The following is a 25,085-nucleotide window of genomic DNA, read 5'->3' on the forward strand; positions in this document are numbered from 1 at the left end:
ATAAGAATAATAATGAAGATCCAAGCAGGAACCAGGAACTTCTACCAAGTGACTATACCACTCAGTTTAAGCTCTTGTCCTATGCATCCTTAGGATCTTAGTAACTTAACATGAGTCAATAATTTGATACAGCAGCAAAAAAGGCTAATGAAATTCTAGGCTGCATCAACAGAGAAATAGTGTCCTGATCAAGGGAAATAATAGTACCCCTCTCTATTCTGCCTTGATCAGACCCCACCTGGAGTGCTGTGTTGAATTCAGAGCATAAGAAGGATATTGACAAGCTGGAACGTGTGCAGAAGACGTGACCAAGATGAGTTGAGTATGTCTAGCCTGGAGAACAGAAGGCTGAGAGGTGAAATGATAACCATCTTCAAATATCTGAAGGGCTCTCACCTGGAAGATGGAGCAAGCTTGTCTTCTCCTGCTCCAGAGGGAAGGAGCCAAACCAATGGATTCAAGTTACAAGAAAGGATATTCCAATTTAACATTAAAAGGTAAAGGCAAAGGACAGTCGCAGATGACTCTGGGGTTGCGGTGCTCATCTCACTTTACTGGCCAAGGGAGCCAGCGTTTGTCCACAAACAGTTTTTCTGGGTCATGTGGCCAGCATGACTAAGCCACTTCTGGTGCAATGGTACCGTCGGAGCGGTACCTAATTATCTACTTGCACTTTTTGGCATGTGGTCTAAACCACTGAGCCTCTTGGGCTTGCTGATCAGAAGTTTGGTGGTTTGAATCCCCACAACACGGTGAGCTCCCATTGCTCTGTCCCAGCTCCTGCCAACCTAGCAGTTCGAAAGCCACCAGTGTGAGTAGATAAATAGGTACCGCTGTGGCAGGAAGGTAAACGGTGTTTCCATGCGCTCAGGTTTCCGTCATGGTGTTCCGTTGTGCCAGAAGCATTTAGTCATGCTGGTCACACAACCCAGAAAGCTGTCTGTGGGCAAACGCCAGTTTCCTCGGCCTGAAAGCGAGATGAGCACTGCAACCCCATAGTTGACTTTGACTGGACGTAACCGTCCAGGGGTCCTTTACCTTTACCTTTTACCTTTTACCTTAAGAAAGGGTTAGGCAGATTTATGAAGGAAAGGCCATCAATGGTGACTAGCCACAATGCCTATCTTCTACCCCTACTGCCAGTATAAGGACTTGACATAAAGGTAAAGGTAAAGGGACCCCTGACCATTAGGTCCAGTCGTGGCCAACTCTGGGGTTGCAGCGCTCATCTCGCTTTATTGGCCGAGGGAGCCGGCGTACAGCTTCCGGGTCATGTGGCCAGCATAACTAAGCCGCTTCTGGCGAACCAGAGCAGCGCACGGAATCCCCATCGCGGGGATTCGAACCACTGACCTTCTGATCGGCAAGTCCTAGGTTCTGTGGTTTAACCCACAGCACCATAAGGAAGCCCAAATAATTATTGCTTGGTATACTTAACTGGTGTGATGAATACTGCTTCGTTTTATTGGCACATTATCAGCACCAGCCCATCAGAGGCCACCTGCAGCAGTCACTCAGAACAATTCCCTGTGTGAGTGCCCCATGGTGAACCATCTCTGGATCTGCTGCCGCAGTTAGGTAATAGTTTAGTAAAAGGAGATGTGGAGTTTTTTCTATCTAGCATTGCTTCAGTACCCGTCTGTTTTTAGAATAATTTTTATAGCTCATGAAACAATATTGTGCAATCAGATGGTTCCCATAAACAAAACTGTGAGTAACTCTGTAAGAACTATAAATAATTCAACAAACTCCACATTAGTTTGGGCGTTAAGTAAATTTTTGCTTGGATATCTCAAGAAGTGGCTAGTTAAAAAGCATGAAAGAGATGGCTGCCAAACAGGGCTGGCCCAAGGTGTTTTAGCACTTGAAGTAAACCACAAAATGGCACCCCTCTGCCCACCAGGGAGCAAGGGGTGAGTGACAATCTACATCGACAACAAGGAGATGAATCAAATCAGCCTTACCCAACAGCTGAAGTGAGAATCACAGGCCATTGTGGAAGGGAACTGGGCTTGCTCTGAATCACGCTGGGTGAGAGCAGAGCCCAGGAGACCCCAGGGGGCAGCTCCTACCACCTCCTCCCTAGGCGTGGAAGGAGGCAGCAGTGCCTCCCATTCACCAAGAGGCCACAGTAGATGTGGCTGTTGCTGCAGTGGCAGAGCCAGGCTTCAAGGAGTATGCCACAGCCATCGCTGCCACAGTGGCAGCAGCAGTAGGTGACACATTCCTTGGAGGCCAGATCTGCCACCCCTGCGGATCCAGCTGCCCAAGGCAGTTACCTCACTTTGCCTTGCTGACAAAGGCCCAAGGCCCAAAACTCCTGTGGCAATGAATTGATGGGTAAATTTGCCCACCGAGTAAATTTGCACTTGTGGTTCAACATACCATGAACGTTGGGAACCCCTGATTTATGCCAGTCCCAACAATTCCTAGTTTCCCCCCACATCCACTTACCTGGGAGTAAGTGCCATTGAATCCATTGGGGCTTACTTCTGAGTAGACATGTTTGGGATTGTGTTGTTAGTCACATGCATGAATTTGCCTTCCAGGATGGAAGTGGCTTCTGCAGTGGGTAGCTTGGTTTTGCATCTTGAGTCCTAAAATAAAATATCACTGGTTTTCCTTCAGTAGTCATGCTAAATTAAGGTTTCCAGACGTCCCTGTTTCCCGGGGACAGTCCCCGGATTTACACATCAGTCCCCTGACAAAATCCTATCATTCCTACTGAAGTTGAAAAGTGTCCCTGGATTCATTGGAAAAAATCTGGTAAACTTACGCTAAATGTCTGTTGCTCTGCGAATTGCTATTATGGGATTAATAATGTGCTTTATTAGTGCTACTAAGTATAGCAGTTAGAAAGTACATCAAAAGTGCAAGTAGATAAATAGGTACTGCTCCAGCGGGAAGGTAAACGGCATTTCCGTACACTGCTCTGGTTCGCCAGAAGCGGCTTAGTCATGCTGGCCACATGACCCGGAAGCTGTACGCCGACTCCCTCGGCCAATAAAGCAAGATGAGTGCCGCAATCCCAGAGTCATCCGCGACTGGACCTAATGGTCAGGGGTCCCTTTACCTTTAAAGTATAAATCAGAATTGAATATGTGAAAATGGGTGCCATGATAGAGTCTGGGAGCTGAAGACCACTTCTCTAAGCAGCATCTACACCATGTGTTACATACAGCAGTTCTAGAGCTACGTTTGTTTTTCTTCTGTAGTAGTCTGTTGGTCACCTGCAGATAAAGATGGAAGGATCTGTCCTTTCAGTTCCCTCACTTTCTCATTTTCCCAATCTTTTGTCCTCCACATTTGCAGCTATACCTATACCTATACCTGAACCTATACCCATGTTGGGGGCAAGAATCCTCGTGAAAATTCACCAGCACTCTTAAGTGTGATTTTCTCCTAAACAAACATGTTTTTGTTATATATATATATATATATATATATATATATATATATATATATATATATATACCGCTTGATTGTAAAACCTCAAAGCAGTTTATGAAAGATAAAACAATAAAATCAAGAAAAATCACTACAATGCTTTAAAGCAAACAAAAGTTAAAACACTAAAACAGGTTTAAATTACCTCAACTTTCCAAACATCTAGGTAGGCTGGTCTTAACAAGAATGTTTTTAGGAGGTACTGAAAAGAGTTCAGTAATGGTGCTTGCCTGATATCAATAAGCAGGCAGTCCCAAACGATTGAATTCTTTACAAATGCAGAATGGAATTTTTATATGCTGTTTTGACCAAAGTACACATTTTTGCAAGGGATTTTACCTTTTACAATGCATCTTTGTATGTTATTTTCCCCACCTTCTTCAATTGTATGTACCCAAGTGATAGATTCAGCTTTATATGCTTGCGGCATCAAATTTCTCCTCCATCCCTGCCTGCAGATTTCTCAAATATTAGTGGAACTACTGCAGATGGTCTGACATATGTGTTAAAATATTACATGAATTTGGCAAGTTTGGAGCAACAACATTGTCATATTTATTTATTTTAGATGATTTATATACCACAGCAAAGCAAACAGAGAAGAATACCAATAAATGCAATAAAACCACGACCCTTTAAAGACACAAAGCAGCAATCACGAGTGCTATTTTTCTAGAAAAAAGAGGTGCCAGACCTCACCCTTGTTCTCTTATAATGCCAAGGGTGCCCACCTGAGAGGTGCCAGAACTGAGTTCCAGTGAGTTCCTGCTGGAAAAAAGCGTTGGCGATCACTAAACAGGAGTTGCTAATGACGGCAGCACGAATCAGGTCTCTTCACCTCCAAAATCCATCTTAAAAAATGCAAGTATCATAAGTACCACAGACTGCAGACGTGAGATTTCAGCTTTTTGTGGTTTGGACATTGCTTTTCCCCAATGTCTGCTTTTCTGCATTTTGGGGTTGTAGACCTGTCACCACAAAATTCAGAGTAGTGCAATTTTCCAAAGATAGCTGCATTTCAATCTGGGTATTCTTTCAGGAAGTCTGAATTAGGTAGCAGCTGTTCAGCAGTGGAATGGACTCCCTCAGAAGGTGCTGGACATGAGGCATTTAAGCAGAGGTTGGATGGCCATCTGTCAGGGATGTTTTAGCTGAGATTCGAACATTGCAGGGTGCTGGACTAGTTGACCCTTTGCTTCTAAGTTTGCATTTAATTTTATGCAATTTCTCCAATGTCACATCTTTATGAACATAAACTGAAAGATGCTTGAACAATTTTCATGAGAACATTATATATAAAAAAGAAATTGTGGAAACATGGCAAATGTCTGTGTGCTGAAGGTTCACACTTTTGCTCCTTCCAAGATGAACAAAATTCACAAGAGTACGAATGCTTTTTGTAGGCTGCTTCCCCATTCCAGCTTAAATGCATGCAATTCTTTGGGTCAGTATCGCATCTCGTCAGACACCAGCCAGGACCATTTCCCATTATCTCGAAAGCAAACATACGGAGGCACTTCTGGAGCCTGGAGAGTTTTTTAAAAAATGGTTATTTCCTCCTTCTATTTCTCGTTTTGATTCATGCGAGCTATATTCAGCTTTGCAACCCAGCCTGTTTGATGCCCTCTCTCAACAGAGGATATTCCAGGAATTCACAAGAAGCAATTATAATTGCTTGGTGGGTTCTTTTGTTTCAAACAAGAATAGAATAAAAGGGAGGGGGAGCCTCCATGAAGGGTGGTGTAAGAGATAACTTGTGCAAGCAGCATAAATCTAAATGAGTTTGCATATCCATCCACATAACCTATTTTATTATCAAAGCCTCTTGGGTGCAGAGAGTTCCATTTGTGAGGGGATGAAAGACGTGGGATCCCTAATCAGGTAGATTTAAACATGAACCTGGGGGTTGGGATGAAGGTCTTTTGAACTCTGCCCATTCATAAGAACATAGGAAATCCACATGCCAAGTCAAACCATTGGGCCCATCTCACTCAGTATTGTCTACCCTGACTGCCAGCAGTTCTCCAGGATTTCAGACTAGGGTGTCTCGTAGTCCTACCTGGAGATGCCAAATATCGAACCTGGGACCTTCCATTGTTGAATGGTTTCTTTAAATGTAAAGGTTCATCATTGTTCCACTCGATGTGTATGTCTTTAAGGGGCCAGAGCAAGATAACGAGACCCAGCTTTACAGCTGTGAAGCATAGCAGGTGCTGCTGAGTTGTATTTGATTAAGGTGTGTCAGCATCTGGGTGTAGTATATAAGGAGCAGCACCTAGCTCTCCCATTACCCTGGGGGATGGGTTGGTGGTTGGGTCATGTTGATGTATTTAGTGTAAATGGAGTTTTTGTTTTTGTTATTAAAACCTTGTTTAAGTTATTTTTGAGTCCCTTTTTAATGCATGGTCTCCCCAGCAAGCTCTCTGCATCGCTACCATACTGCAAATAGCCAACATCCATATGCAAGGCAAGTGATCTACCACGGAACGATGGCCCTCCCCCTAACAAGAAGCTGCCTTGGTCCATCAAGACCAGCCTTTCTCAAACTTGGCTTTCAGGTGTTGTTGGACAATGTTACCAGAACAAGGGAGGCCTAGCTTATGTCTGTGCCCCCTCCGAGGTACTCAACTAAATGGTTACTAGTTCCTCTGTCAGAGCAAAGGAAAAAAGGGTAAGGCAGACAGGCAAAGAAAAAGCAAAGTGAGTTGTTAAGCCTTTGATTGTCTCTTTATTGGGCACAACTAAGGTTCAATCTCCCTGCAAGTGAAGAAAAAGGAATGCTGGGGAAAGGTATGCACAGTCTTTTAAAGATGCGCATTTATGTGTGCAGAAGAGGGACACCCCCTGCCTTGCAAACATCAGGGTCATGATGGAGAAACGTCAGAAATGCATCAGATTCCAAGTGGGGATACAATGGGTCAGACAGGTCAAGGTGTGTCACATTCCATGAGTATTAGAGAATTTGCATAGTTCCAGACAGAGTTTTATATAAAGTATTGGAACTGATAACTGATTTCAGGATTTACACTGATATTGATATTGAATTCCCATGTGTTGTTGGACTACTACTCCCAACACCCCTGACTGCTGCCCCTGCTGACTATGGATGATGGGAGTTGTAGTCCAGCAACATCTGGGAACCCAAGGTTGAGAAAGGCTGATCTAGGCTATTGGTTCATCTAGCCCAGTTCTGTTGACATTGACTGACTGTAGACTCTGATGGGCTGTGGTTCTGTGTGTTTCCCCAGCCCTACCTTGAGACACCAGGGGAAAAGAAGTCCTCACCACCAGCAGCTCTCCAAAAACAAATAAGTAGGTTTCTGCCAAACTAGAAATAGGATGCTTAGTTTTGACAAGCTGTTGAGCGACACCTGAAGGAGATAAATGGGGAAAGGGAAGGGAGAAGAGTGGGATGTTCTGTTTCAGGGGCCAATAAATAGCGGACTGAAACCCTGAAGAGGAATTATCCAACCCTTCTGAATGCAATACACTTCTTGCTCTGTGTCTACAATTTGCGTATTCGGTTTGAAGAAAACCCAGAGCAGAAGTCTCCTTAGGCTATTGGAAATGTGCTGCCAGGGAAAATTAAACCCAGTACCATGTAGTGGAAATATAAGACATCCTATCTCAAGCTCGCAGGTATGGTCCAAAGCTAACCTTTCAGAGCCACAATGCTATGAATTGCAAACAGTATTGCTCAAAGCCATAATCCTGCACTGGGGTGACTGTGTGCAGCAGGGGGTTGCTTGATCTGCCTGCAACTCTGTTAAGAGTCAAGCTTTGCCAAGTTGATTGGGCTAATTAGCAGCTGCACGGTTCAGGTAATGCAACAACACTCATGTTTCTACCACCACCACCATCAGGTTTGTTTATTGACATCAAAAGGACAATATTTATATTGGGAGTTAACAGCAGAAATTGCTCTCCCCACTGGCACAGTGTTTGGTCCTCAGCTAGCCCAACATCTGATACATTATCAAACAGTCCTGATAAATCAGTGCCCAGAGTTGCCAGCCAATTGATTCAGCGGAATCTGAAGTGAATTTTCAGACCCCTTCCCAAGGCAAAATGCGCCATTTTCCAGGAAGTTAATGGTGGCACCCATCGCTCAATGGCTGCTCCACATGTAGCTTCCACCTCTTCTGAGTGAAGAACAACATTAAGGCAACTGCACTTGTTTTATTTATTATTTGTTTTATTATGCAGTTTCTATGCTGCTTTTCACTCTGGAGAGTACCAGAGTGATTTAAAGCAAAACAATACATCACAGATCTAGAAAACAGATCTGTAAAGACAAGGCAGAGAAATATCAGTTTTAAATTACAGCTTCCAGGGTACTAAAAAACAGTAGTAGTGTCCAGATTATGGGAAGTAATAGCGCCACATACATCAGTCTTGCTTATTATTATTATTATTATTATTATTATTATTATTATTATTTCATTTCTATACCACTTGCATTGCAAAATGGCTTCTAAACCATTTGCAAGTATAAAATCGATTATAAGGTATCCACATATAATTAAAATGCACAATACAACAAAAACATCCTTAATGAAAATATGCAGTAGAACAGGTCCATTAAAGGTATGACTATTAAAACAATTAAAAGAGCAATTGAAACAATTAGATCAGAAAGTTCAGAGGAATGTTTGCCTATTCAGATGCCTTTTCAAGAATCAGCTCCAACCACAATGTTCATCTGTATGCATAAAGGCTTCCAGGACGCTATTGAACCCCACATGATCTGGTTGAAAGACAGTGAATGAACAGCTGTACATGCATAGGCATCCTTTTTCAGACATTTTGTCAGAATTCACAATGCTGAACTAGGTGGACCAATTGTCTGAATTCAGTATAAGGCAGTTTCCTATGATCCCAAACAAAAAGCAGAAACAAAGGCTCTTAATTTTTGAGTATGCCAGGACGTCCGCTGTAGTATTTTCTTTGAATCTCTCCTGCTGATTTTATTTTTTTCTTAGCTTTAAAAATGCAAAAATACTGTACTGTCACTGTTTCATGGCCTTTATTGTTCTCTGCTCTGAGACTTCTGAACTGGGGAGTGCACTGTCCATATTTAAAACAAATCAAATACCCTGCACGACAGAAGACATTTTGCCCCAGGAAAGAAAAACCAACTGGGGACCAGATCAATGGTTCAGATCTCTCTGCCCACTGTTTTATATAGTAAAAGGTTCCTTTCCAGGCCTTATTGATCATAACTCATGGTGGATTCTTGTAACCCATCATCAACCAATCTATATATTTGCCCTGAATGGAGGACAGCAGATGGGGCAAAGCAGGGGAGAAACATCAATGGCTACAGACATCGCATCATTGAGCACATCTGTGCCCACTGCTAAGCAACACTCACTTTGTCCGACAAGAAAAACATTCTCCACCCTATGGCAGTCATATTTTCTTTCTCTCTCCACCAATGCCAGGTGTCTGCTGAGAATTTATCTTCAGTAAACAACAATTTTGTCTCTTGCATTTATAGACGAGTCGGACCATTTCCTTTTACACAGTGCTTTAGTGCTTTTTCAGTTTCAACATATTGCATAACCATCCATCTTGGGAGGGAAATAAATCTGCCTTATATAACATTTGAAGAAGTACGTGGACATGAACTGCAGCAAATTAAAATAGGCAGGATATTTATAAGATCAGCTATGGTCCTTAATTTGTAAATAAGAAATAATCCACATGCTATTGTCTTAATGAAGAAAGGGTAATGAAGGCTCAATGTGCCTGTACTGACTTCTCCATGTCAACAGCTGCTACAGGCAGCTGTGCTTGAAGAGGCTCCTTGTAGTTACTGCCTCACTTTCTGCTTCTAGTAAGGACACAAATATGCACACACACTTTAAAAAAGGGGGAACCTCCCCCCTTGTAGCAGTTCCTAGCTTTTCCTTGCTACAATAAAGAAAGACATTACTGCACCTAGCTACATATTGTTATGAGTTGGGGGGTCGGAGGTATGGCCAAGACCCTCCTAACACCTGGGCCCCTTTCTCAGTATTGGAACAGCCAGGACAGCTTCCTGGTGAGGTAATTGATCATTAAGGGAACAAAGGAATTGGCTCTGTGCAAGATGACAAATGGGTACAGCTGCCTCCCCCAACTCACGGGTAGTTGCAAAGACAAAGCCAGAGTTGAAAGCAGAGATTTGGAGTGATGTGAGCTAGAAACAGAGCAGCAAACTGGGAACTGAGAGAGACAGAGCAATGTTTGATTTCTGTTTGAATCCAAGGCTGCAGCTATGGAGGGAAGCAAAGCCCTCTTGTGGTGTTAATGCTGTGAACCCCTCCATCATAGGCTCAGGTATATATGTGTGTGTTTTCTTGATTTGATTGTTTTATCTTTTTGTAAGCCATGTGGAGTTGTTGTTGTTTGTTTTGTTTTGTTTTGTTTTTTTTACAATCAGGCAGTATATAAATTTTATGAAATAATAAATAAGATGACTGAGCCCTTTTGTAGCAGCAGCACCGGGTACAGCCTGATTATTAACATCACCTGTGCTTCAAGTTGACTTAAAAGGGGCCAGTCTTCTCCAGTAATCTGCTTCTGCAATTGTGGGTAGGGCCATGGACTGGGTGGCAGCTGCCTCCCCCCAAAAAAATCAAGTAAATAAATAAAAATACTTAACTAAAAGTAGAAATTGTGGAAAGATTTTGACAGATTTTTCCTGAGCACTTGGAGTCAAAAGAAAGTAATTTTAAACAACTGTTGTTGAGACATTTCATTCCAAAATCTGCTAGACAGAGCCAAACAGAGGATGATGACAGTTGGGTGTCCTAACACCCTCCCCAACATAAATCCTGGCTACACCCATGGGGTAGGGCACTGATCCTGGAGGTTCATCTGAAAAGAGTGCTTCTGGGGCTGTTCCTATGTTCCCTGCCCCTTCATGTTCCAAATTCTCACCCCCATCAGGCAGCGATCTGACTCCTGGTCCCTGACACTAGCAAGCTCTCTGTTTAAACTTGGATCAGCTCCAAGTTTGCAATGGAACCTGGAGCATGGCCAGTGCACTGACATTTATTTATTTATTTTGACATTTTTCATTCAGCTTTTTAAAACGAACCCATTTCTTTCTGCACCCCGATGCTCATTCCTTTTGCTGCAGAAATTCTGGACCTACGTCTGTCCAGATTTATGTCCCCACCACCACCACCTCCAATATGTCTTTCGTTAATCAAATGCAAATTTGCGGAGCTGGTGATTTAGCATGCAACTGCTAGGGGATGGCAATGGGGAAATAAATATCGTTTAGCAAAATAAATTTGAAAAAGCAGTGTAGCATTTTGTTCGGCCATTTGTGAAATAGTTTTTCTTTGTCACCAAAGATGTGAAGGATGCAGGGAGAGATGGGGGTGGCTGGTCACAGTGCAGAACTTGCTGGTAAATGAGATGTGTGTTTCTGGCAGGGAGAGAGTTTGGGACCTGGTGAAATGCTGTGTTGGCTGCAGTGTGTAGGTGTGTTGTTGTTATGTACTGAGTTGAATAGGATCCAAAAGGCAGCAGTCTGATTGGTCCTAGAACAATAGGATCCAAAAGGCAGCAGTCTGATTGGTCCTAGAACAATAGGATTCAGAATGCAGCAGTCTGATTGGTCCTAGAACAATGCAGCAGTATGATTGGTTGGCAGGAACTACCCAATCATGCTCCAGATAGAAGTGAATCCACAACCTGATTGGCTTACAGTAGAATTCCGGAATTAGCCAATCATGTGCAGCCCATTGTGTAAATAATGTATATAAAGCAGGTACTTTGAGGGGACATTCATTCATTCCTCCTCACCACTATGAGCTGAATAAAGAGCATGAAATCACTTTGCGACTCTGAGTATATTTCAGTTGTGCAAACACTTCCTGCGCTCCTAGGCTGGAAGGGGGCTAGTTTAACCTCCGGTTTGCTGCTAAAACTGAATGATGCATGTCGAAAAAGTGTGTCACCAGCATGAAAAGTTTGGAAAGCTGTGGGTTAAGGCTGATGTCTGCTGCTTCCATGAACTTATTATTGTTGTGAGATTTGGTAGGTGAACTGAGAGTTTGTATGGACCCTGAGTAAGAAACCAGAGGCTGAGGGGGAGTGTGTGTCAGAAGGAAAATGAATTGACATTGATTTATAAATATTAGTACCTTTGTATTAGTGTAACATGTTTATATGTAACTGTGTGTCTTTATAATATTTTGTTTAAGTTGCCTGCTGTTGCTTCAGTTTTTTGTACACCGCTTAAAGACATTTTAAAGATATTAAGAGGTATAGAAATTAAACAAGTTGTTGTTGTTATTTCTAACTCGGGTGGGCCTGACAGATCCTGGTCGATCAGAAATGGGTTGTATCCACAGTTAGTCAGGAAATACTACAAGTTACAGTGGTGCCTCGCAAGATGAAATTAATTCGTTCCGCAAGTTTTTTCTTCTTGCGAGTTTTTCATCTTGCGAAGCACGGTTTCCCATAGGAATGCATTGAAAATCAATTAATGCGTTCCTATGGAGACCGCTTGCCAGGCTGGCGGTGCGGAGAAGGACTTTTCTCCCCACCGCAAGCCTTCAGGACAGGTACGGGAACAGAGGGGAAGAGGCGCGGCGCTTCTCCTCTGTTCCCGGGGCTTGCGGTGGGAGGAGGGTTTTTCCTCCCCACCGCCAACGTGCAGAACAGCATTCTGAATGTTGGCGGTGGGAAGGAAAACCCTCCTCCCACCGCAAGTCTTCAGGACAGCCATCCGAAGGCTGGCGCGGGAAGAAGGTCTCTCCGCCCCACTGCCAGCCTTCGGAGGAGCCTTCCGAAGGCTGGCGGCAGGAGGAGGTCTCTCCGCCCCACCGCCAGCCTTCGGAGCAGCCTTCCGAAGGCTGGCGGCGGGAGGAGGTCTCTCTGCCCCACCGCCAGCCTTCGGAGGAGCCTTCCGAAGGCTGGCGGCGGGAGGAGGTCTCTCCGCCCCACCGCCAGCCTTCGGAGGAGGTCCAAGGACAGTGGGGAAAACACGCTGCGCTTCCCCGCTGTCCCGGAGATTTCCCTATGGGCTTTCGTCTTGCGAAGGAAGCCCATAGGGAAATTTGTTTTGCGAAGCGCCTCCAAAACAGAAAACCCTTTCGTCTAGCGGGTTTTCTGTCTTGCGAGGCGTTCGTCTTGCGGGGCACCACTGTATTGTTATGCACGGACTCTCTTTGGATGCTTTGAAATGTCCTCTTTCTGTATGAAATTATTTTTTAAAATGATTTTTTTTCTGCTGATCATACTTCTTCTTGCCTGTCAAAATGTGCCCATTGATGTGCCAAATTACCCATTCAGACTCCTCACCCTTACTATGTAACCAGCATTACAAATGTTAAATAAAAAAAAAGTTAAACAGAAAAAGAAAGCTTTTGCAGCTCTGCGATTCCATATTGTGCTCTGCTGTAGCTGAAGGATGCTACTGCCATGTTCAGGGCTGTCTTACCCATATGTGCTAGGGGTGTGGGGCACCCAGGCGTCGGGCTCTCAAGGGCACCAGGCCGAGAGTCTGGGGCCCGAGAGTTGAGTCCGGGGAAGAGCCTGTCCATCAGTCGGAGCACCACAGAGGTCTCTTCTGCTGTGGGCAGCTCTGTGTTGCGAGTTCAGGGGCGACCAAGCCAGCGAGACGCTGAGGCAGCAGGCCGGCTCCGCTCTCCTCTGTGCCTGGGACTGGGCAACCTGGGGGGGGGGCACCGGGTGGATCTTTGCACCCCGGCACCGCATATGCTTAAGACAGCCCTGGCCATGTTCTGTATGAAGAGCAAGTCTGTCCAAGAAGGGGGAAATGTGCCTGAGGATTTACTCCACTAATAACTTGTTTGCCCAATTTATGAGGACTTAAGAGCAGTCTTGTTCAAAGATTTAAATCACTCAGCCGACGGATCGATTGAACACTTGATTAACTTCTTATTAGGAGACAGTTTCCCCTTACATTTCTGAAATGGTGACCTGTTTTGCCTTTAGAGCAGACATTTTAAGGATACAATTTCAGCATACACTCTGCCGCTGTTCTGAGTGCCAGTTTGAAAGGTCTGTGGGGCTGTATTTGGTCCTCCTGACTTGGCTTCCCACATTTGGCAAGAGCATGAAAGGATGCCTCCCGAGGATGCTGCAGTTATGTGCCCACAACCTGTTCCGCAGAACACAACCAGGAAACGTTGTGTGGAGCGTGGATTGGAACTCAGCTTGCAAAAGACTATCCCTCTTAACTACTATCGTCACACTGGCTCTCCAATCATATTCTGTGAGACAGGGCTAGGGAACACTTTTCAGCTCCTGGGAGCCACTTGCCACCACTAGCCAAGGGTGAAAGTAGGCAAAGCAATGAGTTTTTCCTTTGTAGACCAGGTTAGTTCCTACACACATTCAGAAACCCCTCTCTATCCTCCATCCAGACAAGATTTACAGGCAACCTCCATTTTAGGCACAACCGATATGTGTGCAATCACGCACACAGGACCAAAGCCAGAAGTGACCTGGAAATGTCATAAAAGACATCACTCAAAGGGGTGGGGACAGAGCTTTCAATTGCATGCGATTTCACGCAAGCGCACTATGACCCAGAACACAAACCCTCCCCCACGCAGGGGCTTCTCGGTGGTGGCACCCGCCATGTGGACTGCCCTCCCACCAGATGTCAAGGAAATAAACATCTGACTCGTAGAAGACACCTGTTTAGGGAAGTTTTTAATGTTTGATGTTTTATTCTGTTTTTAATCTGTTGGGAGCCACCCAGAGTGGCTGGGGAAACCCAGCTGGATGGGCAGGGTATAAATATATCATCATCATCATCATCATCATCAGGCTTGCCTGTATTATCAGAGTTCAAGGGCACAATCCAGCCAGGCAAAATCACTTGAGCTGCAAAGGAGAACCAATGAGGCATGTATTCTGGTGAGAAGGGATATTGCTGGGAATCAGATATGAACTGGGGTGGTTGCCAAGGGCCTGGAGCCCCACATTTGAAACCCTGGCTGAGATTCCACTGCCTTCACCATGCCGCTTCGCTGCCTTAGTTCATTCCTCCCTCCCTTTGTTCTTTGCATCGTCACAGGTCTGGCAGTGTGGCGGAAGCATGGAGGTGCTGCCTTGCTCCAGAGTCGCCCACATCGAGCGCACCAAGAAACCTTACAACAACGACATTGACTACTATGCAAAGCGCAACGCACTGCGTGCTGCTGAAGTCTGGATGGACGACTTCAAGTCGCATGTTTACATGGCGTGGAACATACCAATGACGGTAAGGGCAGGCTGAGAAGGCTCTCAAAGAGACATTGCAGAGTTGTTGACGGTTGCTGGTGTACACACACACACACACACACACACACACACACACACACCCTGGAAGTTGCATGTTGGTACTAAAGGGTTAAGAGGTAACAAGTCGCTCTAATCACTGAGCAGCTGGAAGTCATTAAGCATCCAAGAATGTGGGTTAGTTTGTATAAATAGTCAGTTCACCCGTGTGTCCTTTCCTTCCCCCCTTTGACCTGACTCGCAGACTCAGTTTGTGGCCATGGGTGTGTTTGCTGATATGAGTTAAGTTTAGAGTAAAGTTTTCTTTATGCCGGAGATAAAAGCATGTGTGCTTTATCGCCAGGGTTGGTTTTTTTTTTGTAAATAAAGTTTTTCCTGAGTTCCAAAGTGCTTGCTCCAGGATTCTTCATTGAAAGGTACTGACTCTCCTGCCTTCTTCAACCGCTGCACAAAATTCTCTGCTGAGATAAGATTTATGGCGTTGGAAGCGCACTGGACGTTTACTTAACATTAAACTAATTAAAGTTTAATGGACATTGCAGTTTGATGAGGGACCTGAGAATATTCAGTCTTCTCTGCACAACACCCTTGCATCTGTTGCCCTTTAATTGCCATAGCCGCTGCCCCCTTGTTGAGGATCACTTGGGCCATGTTGAACTAGAACTAGCTCCTTTTAAACATGAACTTTCCAAGCTCTGGTTCCCATGTTGCTGGACTGCAGCCTCCCTGATCATTGGCCTTGCTGGCTGGGGCTGATTGGTGTACAATCCAAGGAAACCTGCAGCAGTGTGGAGCATTTGGTGTATCTGGCGTGTCAGGTAAAATGTGAAGCAGCTCTTATGCAGTGGTGAAGAAAAGGAACTCTGCACATGCTCAGAATGCCATCCCCCCATATAGGGTGTGATGATTTACCATACCCTCCTTCCCCAGGAGAAGAGGAGAGATGGTTTAGCCAGAATGCGGTTGAGCATGTGGGCAGTTTTGCCCAATAGGCAGAGACTGAAGCTAGCTCTGCCCCACACTCTTCCCTCTTCTTCTGTTGGCACCCACCACCCTTCCCTTTGCAGTGTGGGCATGGCTAGTGGCCCTTTCTTTGGGGACTGAGTAGGAGTCTTTGAGGGAGTCATTGGTTGGTTTTGGGTCTCCTCTTTTATGTCTTCTCCACACTGTTGGACATCACCTGTGTGACCGGAGGGCCATTGGGTGGCGAGTCCCCCCCCCAGTGGAAATAATGACACAATGCAGGTTAATAGGCCAAATAAGGCCACAACTTTATTGGTTACAGATGATGAGCAGTATTGGCTTAGGCATTGGTTCTAACAGACTATATCCAACTTCAGCCCATCCGCTTGAAGTCCAGGAAGGGTTAACCACCAGTAGGGGGAGTCCTGCTGATGCACAACAACTAGGAACTCCCCCGGGGTCACCGATAGGGGGCGTGCCTTAGGCCCTCACCTCACTAGGCTTCAGACAGGGCCACACGCCCCCGGAATCCTTTATCAGACTACCCTTTAATATGCAGGGCAGGTGATGGCACTACCTCCCCACTTCCATCTACAGAACAATACCAATGCCTAACCCCCAAGGACACAGGTGGTACTGTGGGTTAAACCACAGAGCCTAGGACTTGCCGATCAGAAGGTCGGCAGTTCGAATCCCCACAACGGGGTGAGCTCCTGTTGGTCGGTCCCTGTTCCTGCCGACCTAGCAGTTCGAAAGCACATCAAAGTGCAAGTAGATAAATAGGTACCGCTCCGGCGGGAGGGTAAACGGCGTTTCCGTGCGCTGCTCTGGTTTGCCAGAAGTGGCTTAGTCATGCTGGCCACATGACCCGGAAGCTGTACGCCAGCTCCCTTGGCCAGTAAAGCGAGATGAGCGCCGCAACCCCAGAGACGGCAGCGACTGGACCTAATGGTCAGGGGTCCCTTTACCTTTAACCCCCAATACCAAGAAAGTTGTGATGATTTGCTATGAGGTAGGCAAAAACCAAGTGGCTGGTGCCAATTTGTCAAGTGGAAAAATTCCTCCCAGGCCCCTCAAAAGTGACCAACCAAGGTCCATAGCAAGGTCAAGGAAATGAAAACCTTATAGGAACAGCTGGCAGGGGGGGAAGAGGGAGATCCCAGGCTGCGTCCTGCCTTAAATAGGGCAGGCCACGCCCCCAGAGCCAGCTGATTGGCTGGCCAGGGGATGACACGGCCAGGAATCCTCCCAATCGCACAGGGCTGGCCTCCAGCCGCCGCGCACATGGTGGGGCTGTGAAGCCCGTAACTCCACCTCCTCTGAAGGGCCAAAGTGGCTTTCCTTAATCTGGCTCAATTGACATTTTGTCCATGCAGGTGAACAGGTTTAAGTAAGGCCTGTGTTAATATATGAGGCAATTTGGGTTGGGTTGGCCATGCACATTGGGGTGAAGGCTGGCCAATGGAGCCACGCTGTGCATGTCTGAGGCATACCAATGGCGGGAATCTAAACAAATCTTGCTATTTACAGTGTGTGTCTGTAAACTTGCCCAGTAGATGGGTGTGCTGGTCCCAAGGGTTAATCGTGCAGCTAGGTCCGAGTCCAGTCCGAGGTCGAGGGTGCGGTATGGAGGCTGTCTGTCGAAGCTGAAGTGGAGTCCAAGGCAGGGAGTCGGGTGAGGTCAGGAACTCTGGCATAAGAGCAGGACAGGGTGCAGGCAGGAACAGGCTACCAACAATGTTGCTCCTACAACCTGGGTCTGGGGCTGGCTGGCTTTTATCTGCCCCGAGGCATAGGGCAGCCCCAGTCCACAGGTGACTCGCCTCTCCTGGCCTGGAGGCGAGCACTCCTCCTGCGGGAACTTAGTTCCCTCCGCCGTTCTGCCCTGAGCCTCTGCAGCTCAGGAGAGGCTGGAGGGTTACCAGACTCAGAGGCAACCTCAGCCTCCCCTGACGGGGCTGAGAGTGGAGCACCTGCAGGCAATGGATCCTCCATCACCTCAGGAGCCAGAGCAGAGTCAGCTGGTGCCTGCACCTGAGGATCCAGCACAGGTGAGGACCCTTCAGGCTCAGGCCCCAGCCCCGGCTCAGCTGGTTCTGGAGGCGGGGACTCCTGTTCAGGCTGGGATCCCTCAGGTTCAGCCTCCGAGTCCAAATCCCAGGCCATCACACCATCCCCCCTCCCAGCCCCCCCCAACCGGACCAGGCTTGCTGGGGTACGTCACATGGAAATCACGGAGGCAGACAGGCATGTGGATGTTGGCCGCTGGTTCCCAGGAACGATCCTCAGGCCCATACCCCTTCCAGTCGATGAGATATTGGAGCTTCCCCCTGCAGTATGCGCTCCACCTCGTACTCAGGCTCCCCCTGAACCAAAACTGGCTGTGGTCGTGGTCAGTTTGGGTGGAACTCGTCGGGCAAGGCCACCAGACTCAGTAGGGACCAGTGGAATACCAGGTGAACCTTCAGGGTTGAGGGTAACCGGAGACGGAATGCCACAAGCACTCCTCCTGGGACAGACTGAATCCCCATTCCCTTTATTGCTATTCCCCTGCCCAGGTGTGTATTACTTGGTTAATTTGCCAATCCCCTAGTCTGTTATCTTTTAATAAATATAATCTGTTTACCCATAACATTTTTTTATCGTGAGTCTTCTTTCTCATGTGATGGCAATATCATTTTCCCTCCATTGTCCTGCCTGATTCAGCATACAGGTGCCAAGGCACGGTTTGCAGCAAAACGAGGCTTGAGATGTTTACAAATGGCCCTTGCGGCAAGCACTTAAGTGTGATGAAAACCTTCGGTCTTTTCTTCTCTTCCATTACTTTCATATGATCATTTTCTCCAATGAGCTATAAAGCAGGCCTTTAGGGAAAGAAAAATAAAGGCACATTGCTTTATCAGACATAAACCAGCCTTCCAGAAAAGAAAATGGTTTTTAAAAATCACAAAAATAACCACCATTTCCTTTCCTTTGGAACACAACTGCTTTGCAACGGTGGATTCACAGTGGCTTTTAAATTGTCTATTGATCCGTCTATCACTTCCTCTAATGTTGAATTCAGGTGCTGACTGCTGACAAAAAATAGCCAAAATGGGGGCAGTGAAAAACAAGAGGCAGGTTCTGTATCAGCGTACTTGGGGGACCCTAAAGTACAAAAAAATACCCCAAGTCTTTATTACTATGTTCACACACACACATATTAACTTTTTAGCATATAATTTTCCAACAATCATTTAACATAACTTCTTATGTTAGCCAGCGTGATGTAGTGGTTAAGAGCAGTGGACTCGTAAACTGGGGAACCGGGTTCGCATCTCCGCTCCTCCACATGCAGCTGCTGGGTGACCTTGGGCCAGTCACACTTCTCTGAAGTCTCTCAGCCCCACTCACCTCACAGAGTGTTTGTTGTGGGGGAGAAAGGGAAAGGAGAATGTGAGCCGCTTTGAGACTCCTTCGGGTAGTGAGAAAGCGGGATATCAAATCCAAACTCTTCTTCTACTCTTCTTCTTCTTACCTTATACAATATTTTTAGACTTCTGTCAACAACCTCTGAATATTTTCCGTTCTTTATCACTTGTTCTGCATTTCTTAATTTCTCTATTACTTTTAATTGTCCTTAACTAATAATTCTTTTCAAAGTCTTTCTTGCAATATTTCACAAAGTCCTCCTTACAGAACTTCTTGCAGTCCTACTAGTGTAGTTACTTTATTACTATGCTCAGTAGCCAAAAAGTGTTGAGAATCAGCTGGAAAAGAAAACTGAAAAATATGAGGGAATGGGAGACAGATTGATTGATTGTGTAGTCCTTTATCCAAAGAGCTCAGGGCAGTTCACAGCATAAAACTACAAAATTAAAGCACATTATTATTAGTGGAAATTATTTAAAGTGACATAAGGCACAATAGAGATACTGAAAAAATTACGACAAACACCATCAATAAAAACCTAAAGAAACCCCTAAACAAGTGAAAAACAAGTCTCAAATACTTTAAAATCGTTCAACTATCCATTGGTCCTCAAGCAGGGGGTGAATTGAGGCATGGAGGTTATCGGTGATTTGGAAAAAGAGTGAGCAATACTTTGGCCTCAGATATGTGAAAGACCAGAGGGTGGTCTTTCCTTCCACACTACCGCTTGGTAGTTTCACCTCCCTCAGAAGCTTGTGAGGGGGTGGCCTAGAAAAGGACATTCTCTGTGGCAGTTCCTAGGTTGTGGGACTCCTCTTCCTGTGACACCTGAGATAGATAAATTTTTTCAGGCTCCACTCTATTGCTTTGACTGTAATTTGTTTTACGCTGTTTTTAATATTGAACTTTTTAAATTGCTGTAACCTGACCAAAGACCTTATGATAGAGGACATATTATGTATTTTTCTGTTTCTTATATTGTGATTTTATGTTGTGAAGCAACCTGAGATCTACATGTATAGGGTATAGGGCAGTATACAAATTTAATTAATTAATTATTAATGGCATAACAACAACAAATAAATAATGGGGCAAATGAAGATATTGGACTAGGAAGGGCAGAAACCCTCCCTCCCAAGTATCTCCTTTCCCCTTTGTGATGCTTCATGATTCTTTCAATGTGCAGAACCTGCAAGACACACCTGGGGCGAATCTACACTGGTCGGTTATGACGTTAAAAATGCATTATAAAAACGTGACACCAGAGGGTGCTGCAGAGCAACCCGTTGACAATGGGAAATTGCATTGAGAACTATACAGTATAACTTTTAACGCCTTTAATAGCGTTTTTACAAAGCAATGTAGATCCAGCCTTAGAGCGCCTCATCCAGGATTTCCCCCATTCATTGCAATGGAGGGGGTATCACAATGCATACAGTTCAAAAAGAGCTGCTCTCTCCACTGAAATGAATCGAGGGAGCATGATCTCACATGGGAACGCATATGCTCACTGGAGCATACATATGCAGGTATATACATGCGTTTTTTGAACTCAGTACAAATCTGTTTACAAGGCATTCTTTTAACAAGCTGGCATCTTTCCTTCACCTAATTCTGTACAGCTTTGCCTGCTTGTTTCTTGACTGCAGACAGTAAATTGAATGCTGTGGTAGCCAAACTTTGACATTCTCCTTCTCCACCCCCACTTCTGATCATCTTCTTTTCTGTTACCAAAGGTTCATTAATATTTATTCCCTGTTCTCAAGGACAGTTGTAGACTGAGTAGCTACTTACACGGCAAGAGGGGGGGGGAGTTTGAGAGAGAGAGACAGGGAGAAATCCTCTTGTAAACAAAATGAACAATGAGCATTTTTCAAATAATGAAATTGACTGGAAAATGGCCTAATAGGATTTCTGTGTTTATACGCTCCTGTTGGCCTGTGGGGTTTTTTTTGTTTTGCAGAACCCCGGCGTTGACTTCGGGGATGTTTCCGAAAGAATTGCGCTGCGGCAACGTCTTCAGTGCCGAAGTTTTAAGTGGTACTTGGAGAATGTCTACCCTGAGATGAGAATTTACAACAATACCATCACTTACGGGGAGGTAATGTATGGTGCTAAATGTCTGTCACACCTCTGCATTACTGTTCCATTTCCCCAGTTCAGGAGGGCTTTTCTACTGGAATGTGGACCAAAGACAGATGTTGTTTCAGCAGTGAAGTTCATCTAAGTTCTGGAGGTTTCGCCCTTTCAGGGCTCTCAGCCAGGCCTTGATTTGGGCAGGTGCCTGTATGTGTGTCCCCTTCCTCCTGACTAGTCCCATGCATAATAATAACAACAACAACAACAACAACAACAACAACAACAACAACAACAACAACAATTTTTTTAATTTATACCCCGCCCTCCCTGGCCAGAGCCAGGCTCAGGGTGGCTAACACCAGTAAAATCACAATAAGAAATAAAATAAATAAATAACCAATTTAAAATACAAGTTAAATACTATTTAAAATGCAGCCTCATTTTAATAGTAGCCCATAGATCTAAACCATAAGGGGAGGAAAACATAAGGGTCAGACTGAGTCCAAACCAAAGGCCAGGCGGAACAGCTCTGTCTTGCAGGCCCTGTGGAAAGATGTCAAGTCCCACAGGGCCCTGGTCCCTTGTGACAGAGTGTTCCACCAAGTCGCCAATGGTTACTAAAGTTAATGGGTTGCATAACATGGTTTGCTAAGTTAGGCCCCATCTGCACTAAACATTTAAATCTGCATTGTATCACTTTAAATAGCCATGGGTTTCCCCATAAGAATCCTGTTCCTCTCATAATTTTCAGAGCGGTTTAGCAATCAGTCCTTCTTTTTGGAGTATGAAAAATGCTGCCCGCTCTTTCTCTAAGCGAGGCTCTCAGGTATCTTCCTCCAAGCCTCTTCATAGGCAAAAGAGGTCCTTAAGGGGCCCAGTGGTGGAGCAAGCCGATCGGGCGCCTGGGGCAGTGTTTGTGCCCTGTGCCCAGGGGCGGGGCCAGCCACCCACAGGGCAGGGCAAGCCAGGGCAGGACGTTCTGCAGGGCCTTCGAGAAGCCTGCCTGCCTCTTCCCACACAGCTGCCCTACAGCTGAGGGGGAAGTGGAGGGCAGACCGTTTGGGGCAGTGTGGACCCTGTGGGCCATAGCTGTCAACTTACAGATTTGAAAATAAGGGGCCAGCAGCCTCGAAAATAAGGGATCAGCAGCCAAAATAAGGGATTTTCAGAGCACAGGTATGTTCAGCTTCTGAGCCCCTCCGAGCCAAAGGCAGAAAGCCCAGCCACCAACCAAACGAAGCCTCAAGCAGTGGTTGCCACAGCACAGCAACGTGGCAAAGGGGATGCAGTAAGGGAAACCACTGTCACCTCTCTGCTGGGAAGTGCTGAGCAAAGGTGAGTCCCCAGGCAACGCAGCCGATTTGATTGGCACAAGGCATGCAAGCTCCACCCCCCAGTCGTTCTTAGACTCCTTATTGGGTGAGCAACGCCGCCAAGCAACACAGTTGGAGCCTCCCTCCTCCCTGGCCGGCCGGCAGGGATGGAGGGAGAGGAGCTGCTTCCTTTGAAACCCGGGAAATTTAAGGGACATCATCCATAAGGGACAGCAGCGGGACACAGCGCTGGGATAAGGGACTTTCCCGCCAAATAAGGGACGGTTGACAGCTATGCTGTGGGCACCCAAGCCACCACGTCACTCCAAGGAGAGACATGTGGCTCGGGCACGCTGCCGTGGTGAGTGCCACCCACTATTTTGTCACCCTCCTCAGTGGTGACACCCGGAGTGGCCTGCCCCCACCGTCCCCCCCTTCCTCCGCCCCTGAAGGGGCCTACCTGAGAACCTTGCAGTACCTGACAAGAAAGAACCAGGGATCACCCCTCCCAGGAGGGGAGGAAAGAGTGTTTAAAAGCCGAGCAGGGATGCAAGTAGGGCAATATTTCAAATCCCATATTGCAGGTGGAACAGGGTGGCAAGGCAGAGACTGAAATTGTTTCCTTAAGGCAGGCTCATGAGCTTGTGTCAGATTTGGATCAGAGATGTTCAACCTCTAAATAGCTCAGTCGGTAGAGCATGAGACTCTTCATCCCAGGTTTGTGGGTTCAAGTGCCATATTGGGTGAAAGATTCCTGTGTCACAGGGGGTTAGATTAGATGACCCTTGTGGCCCCCTTCCAACTCTATGAAATCTATGTATTGGTTTGGACTATATCACAGGTAGTATGATTTCAGAAGAAATTATGAATGAATTTCCCATTGCTGGGCCACAGCTTTGTGGCTTATTTGACAGTCTCCAGACTGAGACTCCAGAGGCTGAAGGAACTAAATATGTTGAGGTGGATATAAAAGATATTGAAAGGGTTGTAAAAATATATTTCCTACCAACTGAAGTCACTTTTTTTTTTAAAGGATGAGTTGTAAAATGCCTGTCGTCGCCTTATACCTGGGTAGCACACTTGTCGTAAACTGACTCTGCTACCGCTTAACAGTTGGCATTCTTTAATTGGCAGCAGCTTGGGAAGGCAGGTTGGGTGGCCTTGTGGCATGCTGTGCTGTCAGACAATATTTATATTGTGGCTCAGAGCAGAAGGGGATGGAAAGCTTCAAGGATGCTCACAGCCATGCCTTTCCCCAGAAAAAGTTTTTTAAAGGTGAGGAAACTGGTTAGGAGACCCTCACCTCCCCCAGCACTCCGATTTCCACAGTAATAATAATAATAATAATAATAATAATAATAATAATAATAATACCGTAATTTATTTATACCCCACCCATCTGGCTGGGTTTCTCCAGCCACTCTGGGAGGCTTCCAACGAAGTATTAAAATACAGTGGTCTGTTAAACATTAAAAGCTTCCCTAAACAGGGCTGTCTTCAGATGTCTTCTATAAGTCTGGTAGTTGTTCTTCCCTTTGACATCTGGTGGGAGGGCGTTCCACAGGGCGGGTGCCACTTATTGCTTGATGCCAGGGTACTTCTCCATAGCTGAACATAGACCCCATCTGCACTGTACATTTGAAGAACTATTGTACCACTTTAAATAGTCGTGGCTTCTTCAAAAAGCCTTCTGGGAAGCGTAGTTCATTAAGGTTGTTGAGAGACCCTCTAGCCAACTCCCAGAGCAACAATTCCCAAAGTTCCCTGAGAAGAGGGATTGATTGTAAAACCACTCTGGGAACTGTAGCCCTGTGAGGGGGAACAGGGGTCTCTCAGCGCTGTGGTGACTAGTAGACGGTCAAATATGAATGTGTCTAGTCCCCTTTTAAAGCCATCCAAGTTGGTGGCCACCCCTGCCTTTTGTGGGAGCAAGTTCCAAGTTTGTGCCCATTGCTACATCGAAGGCAAGTGTCCTTTAAGCTCTGCTTGTGGGCTTCCTAGAAGTATGTGGTTGTCCATGATGGCAAGCAAGATGCTGGACCAGATGAATCATTGGTCTGACCCAGCAAGTCTCTTCTGACATTCCTCTGTAGCAGGATCTGCGTGCTTATCTTTAGGTGGCAATCAGGGAGTGTGATGGCTTTCATCCAATAGATGGGATCCAGATTTCTCATCAGGGTTAGTCAGAGTGGGATTGGGACTGGGCTGTTTACGATGCGTATTCCGAATTCATCATCTTTCATGTCATACTCCGCAAATAAATGTCTAGTCCAAGTCATCAGAATATATGTGTGTGTTCTGCCTGTAAGGACAATTCGTGTCTGCTTTCGCAAAAGAACAAGTTGGCTACACAGCCCCTAACTGATACGCAAAAGAAGGATTAATGGGGTGTCAGGAGAAGTGAATGAGTGTGTTTTTCTTCCTTCAGAGAAACTCCCTGGTGGTTAGCATCCTATTTACTTTGCTTAAAAATAAGTTTAAGCTGCTCCAGAACAGGGAAGGGCTGTGGCTCAGTGGTAGAACATCTGTTTTGCACTCAGAAGGTTCTAGGTTCAACCCCTGACATCCCCAGCCAGGGATAGGAATGTCCCTTGTCTGAAACTCTGCTTCTCAAGG

General features: G+C 45.8%; 1 protein-coding gene across 2 annotated transcripts in view; it reads left to right on the forward strand.

Annotated features, from left to right (window-relative positions):
- The window catches only part of GALNT9 (polypeptide N-acetylgalactosaminyltransferase 9), a 189,101-nt gene that overhangs the window by 146,886 nt on the left and 17,130 nt on the right, over positions 1-25,085 (forward strand). For both annotated transcript variants that reach the window (XM_053368595.1, XM_053368596.1), the window contains 2 exons: positions 14,501-14,686; positions 21,041-21,178. In XM_053368595.1, the coding sequence (XP_053224570.1) occupies positions 14,501-14,686; positions 21,041-21,178 (324 nt within the window). The remainder of the gene's footprint in view (positions 1-14,500; positions 14,687-21,040; positions 21,179-25,085) is intronic.

The sequence above is a fragment of the Podarcis raffonei genome, chromosome 16 (assembly GCF_027172205.1).
Source record: "Podarcis raffonei isolate rPodRaf1 chromosome 16, rPodRaf1.pri, whole genome shotgun sequence".
NCBI lineage: Eukaryota > Metazoa > Chordata > Lepidosauria > Squamata > Lacertidae > Podarcis > Podarcis raffonei.